Source organism: Corythoichthys intestinalis, chromosome 2, assembly GCF_030265065.1.
Source record: "Corythoichthys intestinalis isolate RoL2023-P3 chromosome 2, ASM3026506v1, whole genome shotgun sequence".
NCBI classification, from domain to species: domain Eukaryota; kingdom Metazoa; phylum Chordata; class Actinopteri; order Syngnathiformes; family Syngnathidae; genus Corythoichthys; species Corythoichthys intestinalis.
In genome coordinates, this window is record NC_080396.1 from 65,295,104 (window position 1) to 65,317,240 (window position 22,137).

The following is a 22,137-nucleotide window of genomic DNA, read 5'->3' on the forward strand; positions in this document are numbered from 1 at the left end:
AAGAGAGAGGAGGCAGGGTGGTGATTTTCTTTTGATACACACGATCACATTGAGGCAAAAATTATCGACTGAAAGTCAACGGCTGACAGTCCCGGCCTCACGTGAGTCTTCGTTGGTGATGGTGAGATGAACCCTCGTGAGGCATTGAACCACTTGAGCCAGTTGGTTCGAGAAAGGGTTCATTTCTCGAAGCTTCATGTAAGCATGGTACCCCCTACTGGTTAAGTGTATGATCACGGTCAGTTGTCGCTCAACCACATGAGTGATTCATTGTTGTTTTTTTTCTTCATATGTGTTTGTCTGTTTGGAAGGAATTAATTTACACACTATTGTTTGACCAAATCCTCTATGTACATAGATTGTGACATACGTATGTACAGTGATCCCTCACTTATCACTTTTAATGGGGACCGGAACCAACCGCGTAGAGTGAAAAACCGCAAAATAAGGTCACCCCCCATTTTTAACATACATTTTTTTGTGTGTGTATGATATCTATAAGTGTATTTAAAATCCTATAAATGCGTATGTTATCGTCTGAACATTAAAGAATAGTTTCAGATATTAATAAAATATTAATATACATCAACTACATAAAATAATTTATAATACATAATGGATATTCATTCTCTCATGATAGGTGTGTGGGTGGGTGGACATAAAATACGTAGATGAAAATCAAGTGTACATAAGTATGATTTTAGAACACTGACTGTGCGAAAGTTGAGCCATGAAATAGCGAGGGGTTACTGTAAGAAATAGTGTATGAGTGTGAAAATGATTCCCCAAATGTTATAATCATAACATGAGAGATTGTGCATTTTTTTTCTCAAATTGGCATGAATGTAATCAGGCATAGGACCGTAAAAGTGTAACCTAAACATTGATGTACAGGATGGAGGGGGGTTTCATTCATTTTCATTCAAAAACAAAAGTTTTTCCACACAGATGAAGTCTTCTTTCTTGGTGGCTCCATCCTATTAAGTAATGTATCACTCCTTCTCCTCACTCCTAAACATTTCACTCTCCAAACTACCTTCAACCTATCCGTGTGGCCAGAGGTATTCATATACTGTAGCGAGCTGTCAAACAGCGCGGCAAAATCTAAAGCACTTCCTGAAGCAATCGCATGGTACAGCTGGGCATCGAGGCTTCGGACATCACTTTTTTAGGAACCGCCCCTAAATGAAGCGAGCCTTGGCACACCCTTCGCGGAAATGTCCCTTCATTACTCGACACGCGCCGAAGGCTTGGCGCATCTTGATACATCACTAGTCTTCGTGGATGCAGCGTGTCAGAAAGAGCCCTGCTCTCTCCTCAATGTGAGTAAGTGGACGAACATTTAATTTTAACATTTTGCTTCACCTTTTTATACGAGCAGTTCAGTGGATATTTGTGCACACAGTATAGAGATATTTAAAATATGACAGTTATAAGTAATAGAACACGTAATTAATAGTTTTGTGACTGACCTTGATGATAGTAGCAAAGTATTCTCCATTGATGTGATTCTCTGTCTTCAGGTAGAGGTCACGCAGTTCGCTTGCTCCAACAGGGTTGTACTTGGCATTGAACTTATCAAAACGCTGAAAGGTTTGTCTGCCCTTTAAAACAAACAAATATACAACAAAAAATTGATAGTTTCTCAAAGTTTGAAAACTGGCATACAAGACATACCAATGTTGGGGTCTTTAAATGTACACTGCTGGCCAAAAGTATTGGCACCCCTGCAATTCTGTCAGATAATGCTCAATTTCTCCCAGAAAATAATTGCTATTTCAAACCCTTTGGTTGTAATATCTTCATTTATTGAAATGAAAAAAGACAAAAGGGAATGGGAAAAAATTAAATCATTATCATTTTACACAAAACATCATGTAATGCTTCTTTAGTTTGTGTAATTAACAGCACCTGTTACTTATATGTGGCACATAACAGGTGGTGGCAATAACAATCACACTTGCAGCCAGTTAAAATGGACTAAAGTTGACTCAACCTCTGTCCTGTGTCCTGTGTGTACCACATTGAGCACGGAGAAAAGAAAGGAAACCAATGAAATGTCTTGAGGACTTGACAAGCAAAATTGTGAGGAAGCATGGGCAATATCAAGGGTACAAGTCTATCTTTAAAGACCTGAATGTTCCTATGTCTACCATGCACAGTGTCATCAATAAGTGTAAAGCCCATGGCAATGTGGCTAACCTCCCTAGATGTGGAGGGAAAAGAAAAAATGATAAGAGATTTCAACAAAAGATTGTGCGGATGGTGGATAAAGAACCTCGATTAACATCCAAACAAGTTCAAGCTGATCTGCAGTCCGAGGGTACAACAGTGTCAATCCGTACTACCTGTCGGCGTCTGAATGAAAAGGGACTCTATGGTAGGATACCCAGAAAGACCCCACTTCTGACCCAGTGACATAAAAAAGCCAGGCTGGAGTTTGCCAAAACTTACCTGAGAAAGCCAAAAACGTTTTGGAAGAATGTTCTCTGGTCATATGAGACAAAAGTAGAGCTTTTAGTGAAAAAGCGTCAACATAGAGTTTACAGGAAAACAAACATTGCCTTCAAGGAAAAGAACATGGTCCCCACAATGAAACATGGCAGAGGTTCCCTGATGTTTTGGGGTTGCTTTGCTGCTTCTGGTACTTGACTGCTTGACTGTGTGCATGACATTATGAAGTCTGGAGACTAACAACAAATTTTGCAGCATAATGTAGGGCCCAGTGTGAGAAAGCTGGGTCTCCCTCAGAAGTCATGGGTCTTCCAGCAGGACAATGACCCAAAACACACTTCAAAAAACACTTGAAAATGGTGTGAGAGAAACCACTGGAGACTTCTAAAGTGGCCAGCAATGAGTCCAGACCTGAATCCCTTACAAGACCTGTGGAAAGATCTGAAAATGGCAGTTTGGAGATGGCACCCTTCAAATCTCGGAGACCCAGAGCAGTTGGCCAAAGAAGAATGGTCTAAAATTCCAGCAGAGCATTGTAAGAAACTCATTGATGGAAACCAGAAGCAGTTTTTCGCAGTTATTTTGTCTAAAGGTTGTGCTACCAAGTATTAGGCTGAGGGTGCCAATACTTTGTCCGGCCCATTTTTGGAGTTTTGTGTAAAATGATAATGATTTAATTTTTTTTTCATTGTCTTTTGTGCTTTTTCATTGCAAGCAAAATAAATGAAGACATTACTACCAAAGCATTTGTAATTGCAATCATTTTCTGGGAGAAATTGATCATTATCTGACAGAATTGCAGGGGTGCCAATACTTTTGGCCTCCAGTGTACATACATTTGGGAATTAGACATTAATAATCAGTATAACCATGTTTTTCTGACTGCTGATGTACAGGGTGACCCCAAAAAAAGTTTACACTCAGTTGACTGCTTGTTTAAAAGCCATTGAAACATATCTAAATAGGTTGTCATGGTTAAGTGATACATTAAGGTCACTCAATGCAGTTGGTAATCTCTCGTCTCTACAATTCCTGTGCTTCTGCTGAAAATGAAGAAAACTTTAGCTGTACCTGAATTGCTGCGTGCCGGTCTGACACCTACTGAGATTGCAGCAAATCTGAGAATATCCAGATGTGCAGTCTACAAAGTTAAAAAGAAGCTGAAAGATACTGAAACAGCCTCACGAAAACCTGGGTCTGGAAGGGACGATCTGTGCGGACCAAAAAGTTGATTGACAAGGTGTTATGTGGCCACCCTAGAGTCCAGATCTCAATCCCCTGGATTATAGCATATGGGCAACTGTGGAGGACAGTGCCTGTAAGAAGCCACAAACTTCTGTGGCAGCCTTGGAGAGGTCCATTGTTAGATCTTGGGAAAAGATGACAGCATCCTACATAAAGAAGACCTGTCAAGCGTTCCGCAGACGCCTGGAGGCTGTTGTGACACTTAAGGGAGGACACATTGAAAAATAGAGTGTACTGTACATGTTCTTTACAATAATGTATAATTTGTGATTCAATTCTAATTCTAAGCTGAATAAACATGGCATTTAAGTTGTATTATGGCAGTGTAAACTTTTTTTTGGGTCACCTTGTAGTATATTGATATTTTCTAGATTTAAAAAAAAATTAGAACATAATAAACACTGATGATACATAACAAAACACACAAAAATAAATACACAATAACCACTTCCTGTCATGCACTTACAGCGTGCACGTCCAGCGAATCCACAGTGAGGTCATATGGATGCAGGCTGAGGGATTCAAAAAGCTCCTTCAAGGTGACCTCTTTCCCTTTAAGATTGTGCACGATGCGGTTAGCGTCCACTCGGTATGACTTCTTGATGAAGCGCAGGAGGTGTTTCTGGTTCATGCATGCAGCGGCGTGGATGTGTGTGTCCACCTGATGAGACAAATATTTCCCGTGTTAAAACTCTGATAAAGGAGGGGAGCAAACCAAGCTCTGTTGAATGGATGGCTACCTTCCTACAATTGTAGAAATCCCTGTGAGGGTTATTCTTCAGCTCTTTCATCTCCTCCATCTCATTCAGCATTTCATGCACGTTGAATTTGGAGATGAGGAACTTCAGACGACGATGAGTGTATGTCTTTCTGAAAATAAACCGACATTGAAATAAACAAAGGGAGAACACGCTAGGAAGAGCCCACGAAAACATCTTAGCTTTATTTTATACGAATTTTTGGTCAATTCGGAAGACAAGGAGTGGATTCTTGCACGAATATCTCATTTGTTTATTGCTCATTTCCCTAAGAGCTTTTTCTATTTAAGCGTACTGGTTTTAAGTCACACCCAATCAAAGACAAGACTCACGTGGGGCCCTGAGCAATGAGAGCGATGAGGAAGTTCATGTCATCAATGAAGGTAGTGTGGTTGGGATATGGCAGGTCTCTGGGCTGATGTTTGTCGGCAGCTTGGGCATCGTCATACAAATAGATGAGACCATCCTTCATACGTGCAACGTAGCCCAGATTCTCTGGCAGGTCTGCTGTTTCAAATGGATCCTCTCCATCCTTCGGTGGGGGTGTGAAAACTGGAAAAAACATCATTGATAGAAAATGTTAAATGTTATACCAAATACAGAGAACAAAAAGCAACTGCTATATTGGTGAGAAAAATAAACAGAAAGGTTTGCATTACTCATACGAAAAGTACAAATCAAGTCAACTGCCCTTCTTAATAGAATTTTCATGTAGAACGCCGGTATCAACGCGAACCTTAAGACTTTATTAGGGCAAATATTACTTTTGGTCATTAAAAAACTTAGATATTAGCTATTATATATTTTTTTTTTATTGATTAAACATTATTGTATTTGTATTTTATTTTTATACAATTATAACTACGCACATTTACAAATTACAGTGGTACCTCTACTTACAAAACTAATTGTTTCTGGAAGTAGTTTAGTAAACTGAGAATTCCATGAGTAGAGACGCGTTTTCCATGTAAATGCGCTAAACCATTCCAAAATCCCCAAAATTCAGACATAAATCTTTTATAAAGCATAAAAATACATCATAACATGTAACAAATACACGTTACAATTAGATTATTGCACAATTAACATACTGTGAAAAAATTAGGACACCCCAATAAATATTCGGTTCTTTATTAAGAAATTTTTACATATCAATGTCTGATCTTGTTTTTCTTTATCACTGGAAAAGAAAGTGATTTAATTGCAGGTAAACAACAAAAATTCACATAGTTTTACTCATTAACCAAAATATATAAACAAAAACGCATATTCTAACTTAGGAAAAAGTTAGGACACCCTACCACCTAATGGCTAGTGTTACCCCCTTTGGCTGAAATAACTTGAACGTGAAACGAATTTTGTAACCATTTACCAGTCTTTGACATCGGTCTGAGGAATGTCTGCCCTATTCCTGAACACAGAATACTTTCAGCTGTGAGATGTTTGAGGGGTTTCTTGCATGTACAGCCAGTTTCAAGTCACCCCACAGCATCTCAATGGGATTAAGATCTGGGCTTTGACTCGGCCATTTCAAGACTCTCCATTTATTCCTTTTCAGACAGTTCTTGGTGGATTTACTGGTCTGCCCTGCATTGTCATTTTGCTTGGTCCATTTTCACTTCAGCTTGAGTTTTTTTTTTTTTTTTTTTTTTTTTTTTTTTTTTTACAAATGATCTCACATGTTCCTCAAGCACCCTCTGATACACGATATAATTCATGGTGGATTCTATGATGGTGAGCTGGACCGGTCCTACTGCAGCAAAGCATCCCCAAACCATGACACTTCCACCTCCATGCTTCACAGTTGGTATGAGGTTATTTTCCTGGAATGCTGTATTGGGTGTATGCCAAACATTGTTGTGAATGTCCTTCACCTGTAGACTATTTTCTGGACAGAGGATTGGCGGATTTCATATTCGTTTTAGATCTTTTGAAATCCCTTACCAGACTCATATGCATCTACAATCTTCTTTCTGAAGGCCTCAGACAGCTCCTTTGATCGCACCATGCTGTTTTCTCTCACTTCAACAGTCAGTCACTGTTGAAAGTATTCTGCATTGGTAGATGGCTACAAAAAGTAGTTATTTCTGACTGACTGAAGTTATTTCAGTCAAAGGGGGTAACACTAGCTATTAGGTGGTAGGGTGTCCTTTTTCCTCAGTTAGAATATGCCTTTTTGTTGATATATTTGGTTTAATGAGTAAAACAATGTTATTTTTTGTTGTTTACCTGCAATTAAATCACTTTTTTTTTTCCAGAGATAAAGAAAAATAAGATCAGACATTGATATGTGAACATCTCTTAATAAAAAGAACTGAATATTTAATGGGGTGTCCTCATTTTTTCACATGACTTCTAAAATAAATGTTGTGCATAATGGAAAAAAACAAGACTAGATTAAAAAAGAAGCGTTAATACACTCATGTAAAGCTGTCAGAACACGAGTGGCGAATGAAGAGGATGCTGGGATACACACATATATATGCATTAGACTTACTCTTAGCCAATTGGATGCCTGGAATGCTACAAAATAGCCAATGGCAGAGCAGCTATAAATATGTTACTTTCTGTAAACTCTGGGAGCTGCCAGTAGCCGCCCATACTGTATTTTGCCTTTCGTATCCTGAAATTTCTTTCTTAACAAGAGGCAATATTATCCCGTTGAGGTGTGTCTTAACCTGACAATTTAATATGTAGAGACACTCGTAAGTAGAGGTACGACTGTATAGATGCTAAATCAATTAAATTAAAATGGATTAATAATTGAAATAAACTCTGGTCATGGCCTCATGTAACACTCTAAAGTTGTTGTTTTTTTTCTAGCGTCATCAACGTCATTGATGACGCTAGGCATCCAATACATTTTTTGACTGGGAGGCGTGTATGAACCTCGATCATTCGATCCCCCCAAGTGAAAATGGATTGGAAGTATAGTGCCGTCAATTACAGACAATGAGTTAAATGAGTGCCCTGTATGTGTTTTAAAAAAAATGTAATTTCTGCATGAAAGGGTTACGTAATCATTTCATCATTCTAGAGCAGTGGTTCTTAACCTGGGTTCGATTGAACTCCAAGGGTTTGGTGAGTAAGTCCATCCGTGGACGTTAAGACACAAATGGCCCCTATTTTCACACTCTGACGAAAGCCAAGTATCGTTTTAGACTAGGTTTTGGACTGGGATGCTTTCTAGCCCTCTATCTAATGGAAGGAGAAAGTGGTTTGCTAAGTGGAAGGTTGGCTCACACTTGGTATGAGTAAGTGTATCAGACCTACAGGCAGCATGCACTGCGCAGAAAATAAACAAAAACATTTGCATCACATTTTACGCCATGAAAATAGTATGCGATGCAAGGATGCGACCATACAATGAGAATGTAGACATGATGAACAACCACTATGGGAGTATTTGAAACTCCCATGTGATAAATCAAAGCGGTTCAGACCATAAGTATACTCAGATTCTTATTCTGCGTGTCTAAGCAGCTGAACAGAAGAGTTTAAAAGTAAAATAAATAAATAAAAAATAAAATAATGTAGACATAAATTTTCCTTTTCCAATGCGAAAATTAACTGCAAAACACCAAATTCATTTGTAGTAAATAAATTTGAAATTTTCAATAAATTTCAACAGGAATTTGCTCGCTAGCTTAGCTATATCCGTTTGAATTTGGGGGGTGGGTAGGGTGCTTCAGTAGTGAATTCCGAAGGGTTGGGTAAATGCTCATGTGAAACCCGTGGAGTTCGGTACATTTAATAAGTTTAGTGCTTATGACAGCAAAAAGCATGTTCATTTCACATTTCAAGCAGTATTTTATGCTCCTGAATGAAATGGACCACTTGGATGTGTGTGGAAGCTATTTATTGATTCCAATTTTTTTAATCCCTCGCCATGAAAATGAGTGACTTCCTGGATTGTGGAAGAATGCGAATGTGACGTCAGCCGGGTCACCACCTCACAATACAGCCATTACTATATTGCATGCAGAAGGACTGCGGATTCAGCTGATTTTGCAGATTAATTCGTTTATTTTTCGCATTACGCCAGCCCAATGTGCTGCAGGCTTTTTTTGCTGCACCAGAGAGAGGCGTGTGAGCCTTTGTGTGTTTCAAAAAGTTCCTGTTCACTGCGGAGAATGGCCAAAACAAGTCTGACAACTGTGGGACCATTGGACCGACGAGGAAGTGAGTAAACTACGTGTTTTGTATTATGTCAAATACTGGGATCATGGTACACGTTTGAATAAGGTGGTGGCTTGCATTTTGTGGGTGACAATGCGGCCTGTCCACCGAGAAGGCCAGTCGGCCGACGACCAGCAGCTTGTCTCACACCATGGTCACTTCCACCCCCTCAGTCCTCTTCGTCTGCCTTCCAGTAGACAACTATCCTCATCTTGGGCTCGGGCAGCCACGCGTTCCTCTGACGTCGGCCGGTTTGTCAGGTGGTCATTCTCCAGCTGCGTCCCCGGCACTCCTGCCCGCAGCAGATGAACGATGAGCCGAAACTTGTTCACCACCAGGGCCTGGCCGATCGGTGAAGACTGTCACCCTCGCCACCGTGTGTGACATGAGTCGGGGTAATTTTGTGTGATTTTTCGTTTTCGACAGGCAAAAATGATTGGAACAACTGCTCGGCGGTCATTCTCCAGCTGCTTGCCCGGCAACGAGCACCCCTGCCCGCAGCAGGTGAACGACAAGCCGCAACTTGCTCACTACCGGGGCCTGGCCGATCTGTGAAGACAATCAACCCCACCTCCGTCTGTGACATGAGTCGGTGTAGTTTTGTGTGATTCTTCGTTTTCGAAAGGCAAGAAAAATGCTTGGAAAAGCTGCTCAGTTCGGGTTAGCACGTCAGCTAGCTGTCTCACCTCCTGTTTTGGATACGCTCTTTCCTGCGTCTCCAAATCCGGGGCAGGGAAATGACAACAGCCGGACTAACTCCGGTGGCATCCCCGTTTGGGAGGTTAAAAAGTCGGCAGTTTTGACCGTTATGCAGTAATTTTGCCCTGTCGTTCTGAATAAATGCATTTTTAATATTTCATATTCCATTTAGCACAAGACCGTTATTTGTCATGACCATCCCATTTATTTAGCAATTGGGGAAAAATACTTAGATAAAAACAATATCCTGTAAAAAATATTGGAGTAAAGAGATTAAAACGATATTGACATTTTGCTGCTCTCTGTCGCATTTTCCCCGTTCTGAATCTTCCCCCTCAATGGGCCGAATTCTAAATCAGCTGAAATCGTGACCTTGCGATATCATCCATCTGGGGACGCTAGAGCGCTGTAATGACAGGCGGGCCTAAACGGCAGATTAAAAGGCTAATTTCTCGTCATCTGGACTTTGGCAAATTGTTGTATTCGTTGTTGTAATCCTCTCAAAATATTATTTGAATTCGCATAATAATGCTATTTAAGTTTTTTTTTTTTATGCTGCCACAGACACTTTAAGAACCACTGTTCTATAGGTTGGAAAACTAGCTACAATACGACATTATCCTCACCAGGTTGCACCTGGTCCTCGACCTTGAAGGTTTCGCCTTCAATATCGCGGAGGTGCTGCGAGGCGGTCCTTGGAAAACGCTGATAGGCTAGCCTCATGTACTTCTCTCTGATGGTCAACGCACGGTATAAACCTTTGCAGGACAGCTCAAAGTCGTCCATGGTAACCTGAAGAAAAGAGAGATGTGTATCTTTCAAAGTAATAGTGGATTTTTGTGATTGTTTTTTTTTTTGTAGCCTTTTTGATCTAATTTTATATAGACAAGTTTCCGAGGTACTTCCGCTTTACTTCCTTTATGTCTGCAAGCAACTTCCGTTTTAGAATTTCGCCATCCAAAACAACAGTGGAGCTGAAGTAACATTACTTATCAACATCCCTTAAAAAGGACAATTTGGAAATACAATTTGGCAACATGTTCATGAAGGCAGATGTGGAACCAAGCTCGTGACACCACAAAGACCGGGTGTTTTTGCAGCCATGTTGCCGCTGTGTTATGGAAGGTATGTTCTTCCTATCCCTGCATTTTCATGTGTCCGGTGTTCAAAAAATACTAAAGCTAAAATCTTGCGCATGAAATGACTTGTTGCCTTTGATATTGTTGTTAGGTAGGATGATGATTGTAATTATGATGATCTTTAATATTATTTACTACAACTACTGTATCTGCTGTTAGCCTGTTGCTAATTAGTAAGTGTAGATGTCACAATTATGTCAACGCATAAATGCAAGTGTTGCAAGTAGGGCTGTCAAAATTATCGCGTTAACGGGCGGTAATTAATTTTTTAAATTAATCACGTTAAAATATTTCACACATTTAACGCACATGCCCTGCTCAAACAGATTAAAATGACAGCACAGTGTAATGTCCACTTGTTACTTGTGTTTTTTGGTGTTGTGTAGCCCTCTGCTGGCGCTTTGGTGCTACTGATTTTATGGGTTTCAGCACCATGAGAATTGTGTAATTACTGACATAAACAATGGCGAGCTACTAGTTTATTTTTGGATTAAAAATTTTACAAATTTTATCAAAACGAAAACATTAAGAGGGGTTTTAATATAAAATTTCTATAACTTGGACTAACATTTATCTTTTAAGAACTACAAGTCTTTCAATCCATGGATCGCTTTAACAGAATGTTAATAATGTTAATGCCATCTTGTTTATTTATTGTTACAATAAACAAATACAGTACTTATGTACCGTATGCTGAATGTATATATCCGTCTTGTGTCTTATCTTTCCATTCCAACAATAATTTACAAGAAAAAAATGGCATATTTTATAGATGGTTTGAATTGCGATTAATTACGATTAATTAATTTTTAATCCATAATTAACCCGATTAAAAGTTTTTGTGTAAAACACTTAGGCAAGGGAAGATAAGTTGATGTGCCTCACAGCAACACTTACTGCTCATTGATGGACATACTGTTTATATCGAGACTACGTCGTTCTATATAATCTATATGAGTTGATTTTTTTCCCCCAGAGTATTCAAATAAAACACTGATAAGAATCTAAGGACGTAAATAGCAGTGTAAACAGACAAAATATCAGGTCAATTGTGGAAATTATAGTTTTGTTTAATTTCTGTTTGTATTTCCGTCAACTAAATTACCTACGTATGTACGCAAAATCGGAAGCTGAAAAGCTAAATCCAATTTCATTTGGATCCAGCCAAGATTAAGCATTGGCAGCAGTCTACATTTACAATGGAAAAATAAGATCACATTTTCCTAAACTTATATCACATTCACAAGTTAGAAACATAATTCAAGTTTTACCAGTGTGAGTTATAAGAGAAAGAAAAATCAACAATAAAAGGTACTTTAATGTGCTTCCTTTTATAATAAAATCTAAAACTGTAGTTTAATACTGAAAGGATTGGCGTTGATGGAGACTATGTCTCCATCTGGCAAGTTTTCGCATGTTTAATATTCTGGCAGTAAACAATGCGAATGATATAGTGCACAGTACCCCAGAGGCGTAGTCTCCAATGATGGCGACTCTTTGGAAGTCCGGCACTTCCAGATAGGTGGGTGTGTCCACTTGGGTTGACACTACATTGGCTGCAGATGTTTGGGCATCAGGTCTGGGCATACCGCGAAAGCGCCGCTTGCTGTTGAAGTAGAGTCGAATCAATAATCAATAAGTCTCACTTTTGATAACCAATGAAGAGTTGACGTGTGTTCGTGAATAACGACATGTCTGAAAATGCATCCCAGAACGGGGTATAAGCGGAATATGACACGTGCATGTATACAAATGAGTCAAATTAAATTGTGTAAAACAAAGGTACAACAAAGAATATTTTATACCTTAGGCCTATATTAAGTACAAAACGAAGAGCATCCCATATGGAAAAGAAATAGAACTAACCTATGAATTTACATCACTTCCAGTAATAAATCTTTATAAGTCTCATACTTTTGTTTACTCTTGAAAATGGCCACTTTCGCATTAATATCTTTATCCTGAAAACATAGCCAACACCATAGATGGCATGGGTCATGGGTGATTCTCATGCATGCATATGTTCATTTTTATTGGTATGCTAAGCAGGCAACATTTACCCGTGGTAGCTTAGCCCCTCCGGAGCGCTGAAACTAACAAATAACTAACAAACTGCAGAGAATTTGTTTGAATCATTTCCACCGACTAAATAAAGCCCCGATAAAGCCTCATGTAAAAAATTCTGAACTTCCCCTTAAAATTAATTTATAGGAAAGACAATTACACAACTACATGCAATAACATTTTTCGCCACCGGTGGGGTGGGGGGGTGGGGGGGTAGAACGCCCCTCCTCAATCTCTGTCTGTTGCGAATGCCCGGAAATCAGCAGGATATTTTATTTATTTATTTTTGATAAAATTGGCAAATTTTGTGATGCAAAGAAAAACTGAGAAAGAATTTTATGCCAAACCTTGTTATTTAACTCACAATTTTGAAATATGTTGTTGAAATGTGAATAAAAAGACAATTTTCATGTTACCAAGTACAAAAAAACTCACAAAAATATTTTTTAGGAATTCGTCCCGCTTAGTCTAGAATTCATGACAGTCAAACCGCTAAGTAGCAAGGGATTACTGCAATTGCTAAAATATTATGTATTACCCATTGTTTTAAGAAAATCAAATGGTTAAGAGAGAATAAGCTACTTGTCTTTGGGAAAATGCAAACTTTAACATTCGTGTTACTACGTGCCAAAACAACAAATTAATTTTAGTAGTCTGTTGTTATGTTGTTGTTTTTTTATTTCAATATATCATATATGTGCCACTGCACCTATTTTGTTTTCTATAATACTTGCAAGATTTTAGTTTCATTGATGGTTTTCTAACTCGAATAAGTTTGATTTTACACATATCCACTATGTGCAATTCCTGTCAACTATTGTTCTTTTAAGTTCCCAAATTATACTGTAGAAGTTTCATATTGTACAAATTTACTAAGGATCGAAGATGTGGTTTGAATGTCACATTCTTTCCATACAAGTTCCAGATAAAATCGATATGAACTTTATAAATGTTTACAGTGCCTTGCAAAAGTATTCGGCCCCCTTGAATCTTGCAACCTTTCGCCACATTTCAGGCTTCAAACATAAAGATATGAAATTTAATTTTTTTGTCAAGAATCAACAACAAGTGGGACACAATCGTGCAGTGGAACAACATTTATTGGATAATTAAAACTTTTTTAACAAATAAAAAACTGAAAAGTGGGGCGTGCAATATTATTCGGCCCCTTTACGTTCAGTGCAGCAAACTCACTCCAGAAGTTCAGTGAGGATCTCTGAATGATCCAATGTCGTCCTAAATGACCGATGATGATAAATAGAATCCACCTGTGTGTAATCAAGTCTCCGTATAAATGCACCTGCTCTGTGATAGTCTCAGGGTTCTGTTTAAAAAGCAGAGAGCATTATGAAAACCAAGGAACACACCAGGCAGGTCCGAGATACTGTTGTGGAGCAGTTTAAAGCCGGATTTGGATACAAAAAGATTTCCCAAGCTTTAAACATCTCAAGGAGCACTGTGCAAGCCATTATATTGAAATGGAAGGAGCATCAGACCACTGCAAATCTACCAAGACCCGGCCGTCCTTCCAAACTTTCTTCTCAAACAAGGAGAAAACTGATCAGAGATGCAGCCAAGAGGCCCATGATCACTCTGGATGAACTGCAGAGATCTACAGCTGAGGTGGGAGAGTCTGTCCATAGGACAACAATCAGTTGTACACTGCACAAATCTGGCCTTTATGGAAGAGTGGCAAGAAGAAAGCCATTTCTCAAAGATATCCATGAAAAGTCTCGTTTAAAGTTTGCCACAAGCCACCTGGGAGACACACCAAACATCTGGAAGAAGGTGCTCTGGTCAGATGAAACCAAAATTGAACTTTTTGGCCACAATGCAAAACGATATGTTTGGCGTAAAAGCAACACAGCTCATCACCCTGAACACACCATCCCCACTGTCAAACATGGTGGTGGCAGCATCATGGTTTGGGCCTGCTTTTCTTCAGCAGGGACAGGGAAGATGGTTAAAATTGGCGGGAAGATGGATGCAGCCAAATAAAGGAACATTCTGGATGAAAACCTGTTGGTATCTGCACAAGACCTGAGACTGGGACGGAGATTTATCTTCCAACAGGACAATGATCCAAAACATAAAGCCAAATCTACAATGGAATGGTTCAAAAATAAACATATCCAGGTGTTAGAATGGCCAAGTCAAAGTCCAGACCTGAATCCAATCGAGAATCTGTGGAAAGAGCTGAAGACTGCTGTTCACAAACACTCTCCATCCAACCTCACTGAGCTCGAGCTGTTTTGCAAGGAAGCATGGGCAAGAATGTCAGTCTCTCGATGTGCAAAACTGATAGAAACATACCCCGAGCGACTTGCAGCTGTAATTGGAGCAAAAGGTGGCGCTACAAAGTATTAACGCAAGGGGGCCGAATAATATTGCACGCCCCACTTTTCAGTTTTTTATTTGTTAAAAAAGTTTAAATTATCCAATAAATTTTGTTCCACTTCATGATTGTGTCCCACTTGTTGTTGATTCTTGACAAAAAATTAAAATTTTACATCTTTATGTTTGAAGCCTGAAATGTGGCGAAAGGTTGCAAGGTTCAAGGGGGCCGAATACTTTTGCAAGGCACTGTATATACCGTAATTTTTGGACTTTGAGGCGCACCTGACTAGAAGTCTCCACCCACCAAATTTGAGACGAAAACGGCATTAGTTCACAGATTAGCCACACTGGACTATTAGCCGCAGCTGTCCTCACTGTATTATGGGATATTTACACCAAAAGATATTAACCAGTAACACTTTATTTGACAGCGGCAGCATAAGACTCATAAGACCAAATGAACCACCATGAAGCTTTGAACCAATTGGCTGCAAAGTTTTATTGCTTCAACAAGCTTCATTTGGCCATCACTGCTCTCTTGGGTGAGACAGTCAACCTTTGCTGCCACCTGCTGTCAACACTACTGTCGTCCAACGTGCCTCCTAGCATGCATTGCAGCGTTAGATGTAAATAACAATCAAAATTCATGTCTGTGCTAATTATTACTTCTGTTCCAGTTGTTTTATTAATTGCTAGTTTTGATATTTAGTAACACTTTATTTGATAGTAGCACCATAGGACTGTTGTAAGACCACCTAATTATGAATTGACACTGCTGTGAGCATTACTGAATGCTGATGACAGATGTCAGTTTGGGTCATCCGGCAAATGATCTCACTTTTGAATGGATGTAAAAGAACAGAAGTGGACATAAATGGAGTTAGTGACATTATTTGCCAGATGACACATAAGGACATCTGTCATAAGCATTCATTAATGCCCATGATAGTGTCATGTCTTGATTATGATGGTCTTATGGCAGTTTTACGACACTGCTGTCAAATATAGTATTACTTGTTCATACAAATAAATCAACAAATTAGCCGAACTGGACTATAAACTGCAGGATTCAAAATGAGGGTAAAAAGTAGTGGCTTATAGTCCAAAAAATACAGTATATCTTTTCCTTTTGGGATGACAAACTCACCGCTTCTCAAGATCATCGTCAGCATGCAAGTGGTGTGCCATTTCATGGTGGATGATGGGACAGTCATCGGGCACGTCAAACACCGAAATCTCATCTCGGACGTCCTCGCCTTTGGTTTCAGATGCGAAGACCTGCTCGGCAAAGGCCCGCATCTTCTCATCGGTCTCTGGTGGACAACAATGACACCATTGCAGGTAAGTGCATAGAAACATTCCCGGTTCCTCATTCTGTCATGCAGAACTATGCTTAAAAAAAAAAAAAAAAAGCTACTGCAGTCCTATCAGGCACAATTCTGATAATATGCTATCAAGACATGGCCAAAATGACACAAAAATGGTATGAACAGAAAGAAAGGAAGAGAGATACCTTAAGACAATAATGACGATGCACAACATGATGGCCTCAGTACAATCTCACAATGCCTGCTACAGATGCAGCAATGGCCTACATGCAAATTGTCTACATTTCCACACGAGAGACAACCATTCCACTATAGCCCATGTGATCAAAAGGACCACGTCTCACCCTCCATACTTACTATGTTGACCTGATCATGACCGGCAAGAAAGTAGGACCACCCAAGGTAAAAAAAAAGAGAGGGTTAGAAAAGAGATTAGTTGGAAAGAAAAAAAAAAAGCGTTATTAGTTATGGACTTGTACATTTTGACCCAGGAATAGTGACTGGGAATATGGAACAATGCTGTTCACCAATATCAAATATCTCCCTAGGTTTTTTTTAATGCAGCAAACACTAACACCATTGCTAATAAAAAAGGTGAAAACCATGTATGATGGAAACCAAATATTTTTAGGGCATAGATAGCCCAGCGTGAATAGTGAATTTCCATAAATAACTGATGCCGATTTTCGAATAAGCGCTCTGTGTATTTTGCATAGAATTACTGTATTCATTTTTTTAAAATTTATTTTGTTAGAGTTGAAAATTTTAAGTGGTGAAAAAACGAGCGTGTAGCAGCGATGAAGCAAAATTATTTTTTTATTTTCCTTAATTGAATAATTGATATATTTCTTTGATATCTCAAAATACTTCCACTATGAACATGTTGGCTGTGAGCCAGTAGTGTTAGCTCGCCATGTTTTGATGACATCATCACATGAGGACTAAGGTTCTTCACACTTTTCGGTGGTAAACTTTTGGCCTTTTAACCAAAAACCGAAAATGCAATTTGGCTGAGTTTTCGGCACAGAATTTTCGGTCACATATCAATTAGCATGTCTTACTTTCCCTACATCAGCGGTCGGCTACCAGTGGCGTGGTAAGTGATTAAAAAAAAAAAAAAAAGTTGATAGATTTTGTTTTCGTTGTTAAAAATAAATCAATAAATAAAACATATTGAAACAATAGGATTTTTAACTTTGTAGTTACATTATTGTCTGTTGTTGCTGTTGAGCTGCCGCCGTGCAGAGCGCTGTTAAGATATGTGTCAGCAATTTATTTGGGTGTTGTGAAATGCGGGTGTTAACCCTTAGATCCATAAGTGGGTCAAAAATGACCCGGTGAGGTTGTTTTCTTAAAATATCTTCGGAATGAAAAATTGTTATCAATTTATATTGCAGGTATTCCTCAAAAAACATGTTTTTGATATAATGCCATTCAAATTTTTGATGAACGTTTTATCCATTTGAAGAAATTGTCATTTTTGTATGACTACCCTAAGCTTCCACAAGTGGGTCAAAAATGACCCACATGCACTTTCTATGGAATCCAATGGGAATCTTTCATTCTTATCAACTTTGGTTGTCAGGAATAAATTTACCGTGGACCACACAGACTAGGTATGTAAAAAGTGACATCCCTTAAGAAGATTATTTTACACAGCAAGAGCTGATACGTGTACTGTAAGTATTATGTCCATATAGTATTTTGTGTGTGTGTCTTTCATGACTCTTTATTATTATTTATCAACAAATTAACCTACTTCATAACTAGCTAGCTAACTAAGGCTAGGTTCATACCGCAGGTCCTAATGCAAAATTCAGATTTTTTTTGTCATATCTGTTTTTTTGGGCGAACCCGTTCAGACTGCCCTTGTCCATTGAGGCTATTCAAGTATCACACATACGCTCTAATTCGCAGTACGTGATGCGCTGAGCAAGGAGCAGAGAGAAAACCGAGCATTGTCAGGCTTATTCTCAACTCATTTTATTTTTTTATGATTGTTGTCAAGCCTGCTCCTTCCCCAAAAGCTGCGTTCAACCTAGACGCTAACGCTAATGCACAGCTGCATCACTACCGTAGCACCCTGTCTCTCTCGCTCTTTGCTGATGTTAATTGCTGCATGAAGTCCAATTTGGGGGACTTGACAGTTCGGACCGCAGCCATATTCTGGAAAAATGTGGTTTGGAGGGGATTTTAACCACATACGAAAGTGACCTGGATCAAATTTGAAAATGGTCCTCTTTTATGCGACTTTCCCCGTTCAGTCGAGTCGGAAAAACACGAAAAAATCAGATTTGTGCTAGATTTACAGCTGAAATGGTCCTACAGATGTTGGATGATGGAGAGGCAGTGACGGGGTTGGACTCAAGTGTCCGAAATTTCTGATGATGAGGACCCAGACTATTGTCCAGGTGGCAGTGGCAGTTGTCCACCTGGAAATCCAACTGAACAGGATCAATCTGACCCATAAGATTCTACTTATGTGTCCTCTGAAGAGGAAAGTGTCCAAATCATGGTCAACAGAATGAGTTGGCAGGGTTCTTACTAGAGAGAATTACCTCCCACCCAGGGCAGAACAAAGAGCCACAATATCCTCAGAAAAGGGCTTAGCACCGCTGTCTCACCAAAAAGATGGATGGGAGCGCTTCATCATTGATGATAAAATACAAGGAAGGATGAAGTCTATTGCTGTTCTGTTTTTTTTTTTTTTTTTTTCAAAAACTTTTAATTGAATCAAAAGATATTTCAAGCATGAAATCATTCTTTTGTGGCTTTAAATATCATACTAATTAATATACAAGTGACTATTCTTCACCAAAATGGCATAAAAACACATTGGTTCTAATATGGGTCATTTTTGACCCACTTATGGAAGAGTGTAGGGTCCAGTAACTTGTGCATCTAAGGGTTAAACCAAGGTTTATTGGACCCTTTAGTTTTCAAATGTGTTTGTGTGTCTAACTGCATTATAATTATTGTATTATAATTTGCATTATAATACACGAGCGCTTTTATTGCCAATACAAAAACTCCAACACACACTGTAAGTGAAATAGAACGCTGTCTTTGTAGTAGCTTATTAGTATTACCTAAACTATCCTGTATGCATATGTACTGCCATTGTGCAGGCATTGTATGGAGAAAAGGCGCGCGCATGACAAATTTGGACCAAAACCGCGGTTTTTGGATGGGAAAAACAAAATAAGATCCTCAGCACCCCCTGCTGTGAGTGCCCCTGTCAGCAAACCCCCCCCCCCCAAAAATGTCTTGAGCCGCAAAAAATTACAAACCTTATAATGAAGGCAACACATGCTCTATGTATTAGGGATGTCCAACCCAATCTTGTGATCGGAAATTGGGCCGATCGCGACCTTTTTTAGAGGATCGGAATTGGGTGAAAGAGATCAGGTTTTTCATTTTAAAAATTCATGCTCGTACAGCCCATCACCCTCCCTGCTTCTGTCTTTCTTGGTCAGCAATTCCCCAGAGTTAGCTATTTAAAGTTAAACAATGATTAACAGGTTTGTAGCTTTGATTTTGTCAGAGAAGCTACAGTAGGTAGCTCTACCATAACAGAAAAAAACAACAAATGTGTCAATCATCGTTTAGCTTGTTAAACACTAGCGGTAGTGTGCTGTGGGCAACATTGTGTAAGTGAGAGGCTGTTCTCAGCAGCGTGAGCGTCAAAGCGTGAGTGGATTTGAGTGAACTCCCTCAATGAGTCATTTAATAAACACAAGCGTTTTTCTCCATTATTCTCTTTTAATGATAATTTGCTTTATGAAGGTGGCACATTAACATGTTTAAAACTATTTGTCCCGGTCTCGGATCGGGACTCGATATCTACAGATTCTCAAAATCAGGTAACTCGGAATCGAGTGTAAAAATGCAATCAGGACATCCCGAGTACGTACAGCGGGGAGAACAAATATTTGATGCACTGCCGATTTTGCTGGTTTTCCCACTTGAAGCCATGTAGAGGTCTGTAATTTGTATCATAAGTTCTCTTCAACTGTGAGGGACGGAATCTAATACAAAAATCCAGAAAATCACATGGTATAATTTTTAAGTAATAAATTTGTATTTAACTGCATGAAAAAAGTATTTCATACATTACCAACTAGTAAATATTTCGGCTCTTAGTTCTTTTTTAAGAACCCCTCCTGTTCTCCACTCATTACCGGAAGTAACTGCACCTGTTTGAACTTGTTACCTGTATAAAAGACACCTGTTCACATGCTCAAACAAACAAACTCCAACCTCTCCACAATGGCCAAGACCAAAGAGCTGTGTAAGGAGATCAGGGATAAAATAATAGACCTGCACAAGGCTGGGATGGGCTACAGGAAAATAAGCAAGCAGCTTGGTGAGAAGGTAACAACTGTTGGAGCGATTATTAGAAAATGGAAGAAGTTCAAGTTGACGGTCAATCTGCCTCGTTCTGGGGCTCCATGCAAGATCTCACCTCGTGGGGCATCACTGATCATGAGGAAGGTGAGGGATCAGCCCAGAACTACACGGCAGGACCTGGTCAATGACCTGAAGAGAGCTGGAACCACAGTCTCGAAGAAAACCATCGGAAACACATTACGCCGTCATGGATTAGAATCCTACAGCGCACGCAAGGTCCCGCTGCTGAAGCCAGTGCATGTCCAGACACGTCTGAAGTTTGCCACTGACCATCTGGATGATCCAGAGGAGCAATGGGAGAAGGTCATTTGGTCAGATGAGACCAAAATGGAACTTTTTGGTCTAAACTCAGCTCGTCGTGTTTGGAGGAATAAGAAGGATGAGTACAACCCCAAGAACACCATCCCAACCGTGAAACATGGAGGAGGAAACATTATTTTTTGGGGCTGCTTCTCTGCCAAGGGTACAGGAAGACTGCACCGTATTGAGGGGAGGATGGATGGGGCTATGTATCGCCAGATCTTGGCTGACAATCTCCTTCCTTCAGTGAGAGCCCTGAAGATGGGTCGTGGCTGGGTCTTCCAGCATGACAACGACCCAAAGCACACAGCCAAGGCAACTAAAGAGTGGCTCCGTAAGAAGCATCTTAAGGTCCTGGAGTGGCCTAGCCAGTCACCAGATCTGAACCCGATAGGAAATCTATGGAGGGAGCTGAAAGTCCGTGTTGCCCGGCAGCAGCCCTGAAACCTGAAGGCTCTGGAGAAGATTTGCATGGAGGAGTGGGCCAAAATCCCTGCTGCAGTGTGTGCAAACCTTGTCAAGGACTACAGGAAACGTTTAGTATCTGCAATAGCAAACAAAGTTTTCTGTACAAAATATTAAGTTCGATTTTTGTGATGTATCAAATACTTATTTCATGCAATTAAAAGCAAATGTATTATTTAAAAATCATACAAGGTTATTTTCTGTTTTTTTTGTATTAGATTCTGTCAGGTGAAGAGAACTTATGATACAAATTACAGACCTCTACATGCTTTGCAAGTGGGAAAACCAGCAAAATCGGCAGTGTATCAAATACTTGTTCTCCCCACTGTATCTACATTAGCTCTATCAAAATGACTAAGTTGGCTACAAATACATTATGAGCCTTCATGATTATTTCCCTGCAGTGGATCCTATAGAGAATGACGCACCACGTGACTATGTTGGATGATGCTGCTTCAAGTTTTTTTTTTTTTTTTTTTTTTACAATATTAATGACTTAGAATCCTGTTTGCCCCCCTTCAGAAACCAAATTAAAACAAAAAAAATATATTTTCCACCCCCATCTTTTTCCATTGTCAAACATTTTTGAAAAAGCTCCAGGGAGCCACAAGGGCAGCGCTAATGAGCCACATGCGGCTCTAGAGCCACGGGTTGCTGAACCCCGCCCTACGTGATATCTTGGAAATTATTTTTTCTATTGATGATAACAATGCATCCAGATTGTGAGGTAACTGCAGTCCCAAACTATGATTGATGTCA

At 39.5% G+C, this 22,137-nt stretch overlaps 1 protein-coding gene across 3 annotated transcripts in view; it reads right to left on the minus strand.

Annotated features, from left to right (window-relative positions):
* The window catches only part of ampd1 (adenosine monophosphate deaminase 1 (isoform M)), a 43,944-nt gene that overhangs the window by 9,403 nt on the left and 12,404 nt on the right, over positions 1-22,137 (minus strand). For all 3 annotated transcript variants that reach the window (XM_057855748.1, XM_057855742.1, XM_057855732.1), the window contains exons 2-8: positions 16,023-16,188; positions 11,939-12,080; positions 9,962-10,127; positions 4,790-5,009; positions 4,440-4,569; positions 4,166-4,360; positions 1,473-1,604 (exon numbers count right to left, since the gene is read on the minus strand). In XM_057855748.1, the coding sequence (XP_057711731.1) occupies positions 1,473-1,604; positions 4,166-4,360; positions 4,440-4,569; positions 4,790-5,009; positions 9,962-10,127; positions 11,939-12,080; positions 16,023-16,174 (1,137 nt within the window). In that variant the 5' untranslated portion in view covers positions 16,175-16,188. The remainder of the gene's footprint in view (positions 1-1,472; positions 1,605-4,165; positions 4,361-4,439; positions 4,570-4,789; positions 5,010-9,961; positions 10,128-11,938; positions 12,081-16,022; positions 16,189-22,137) is intronic.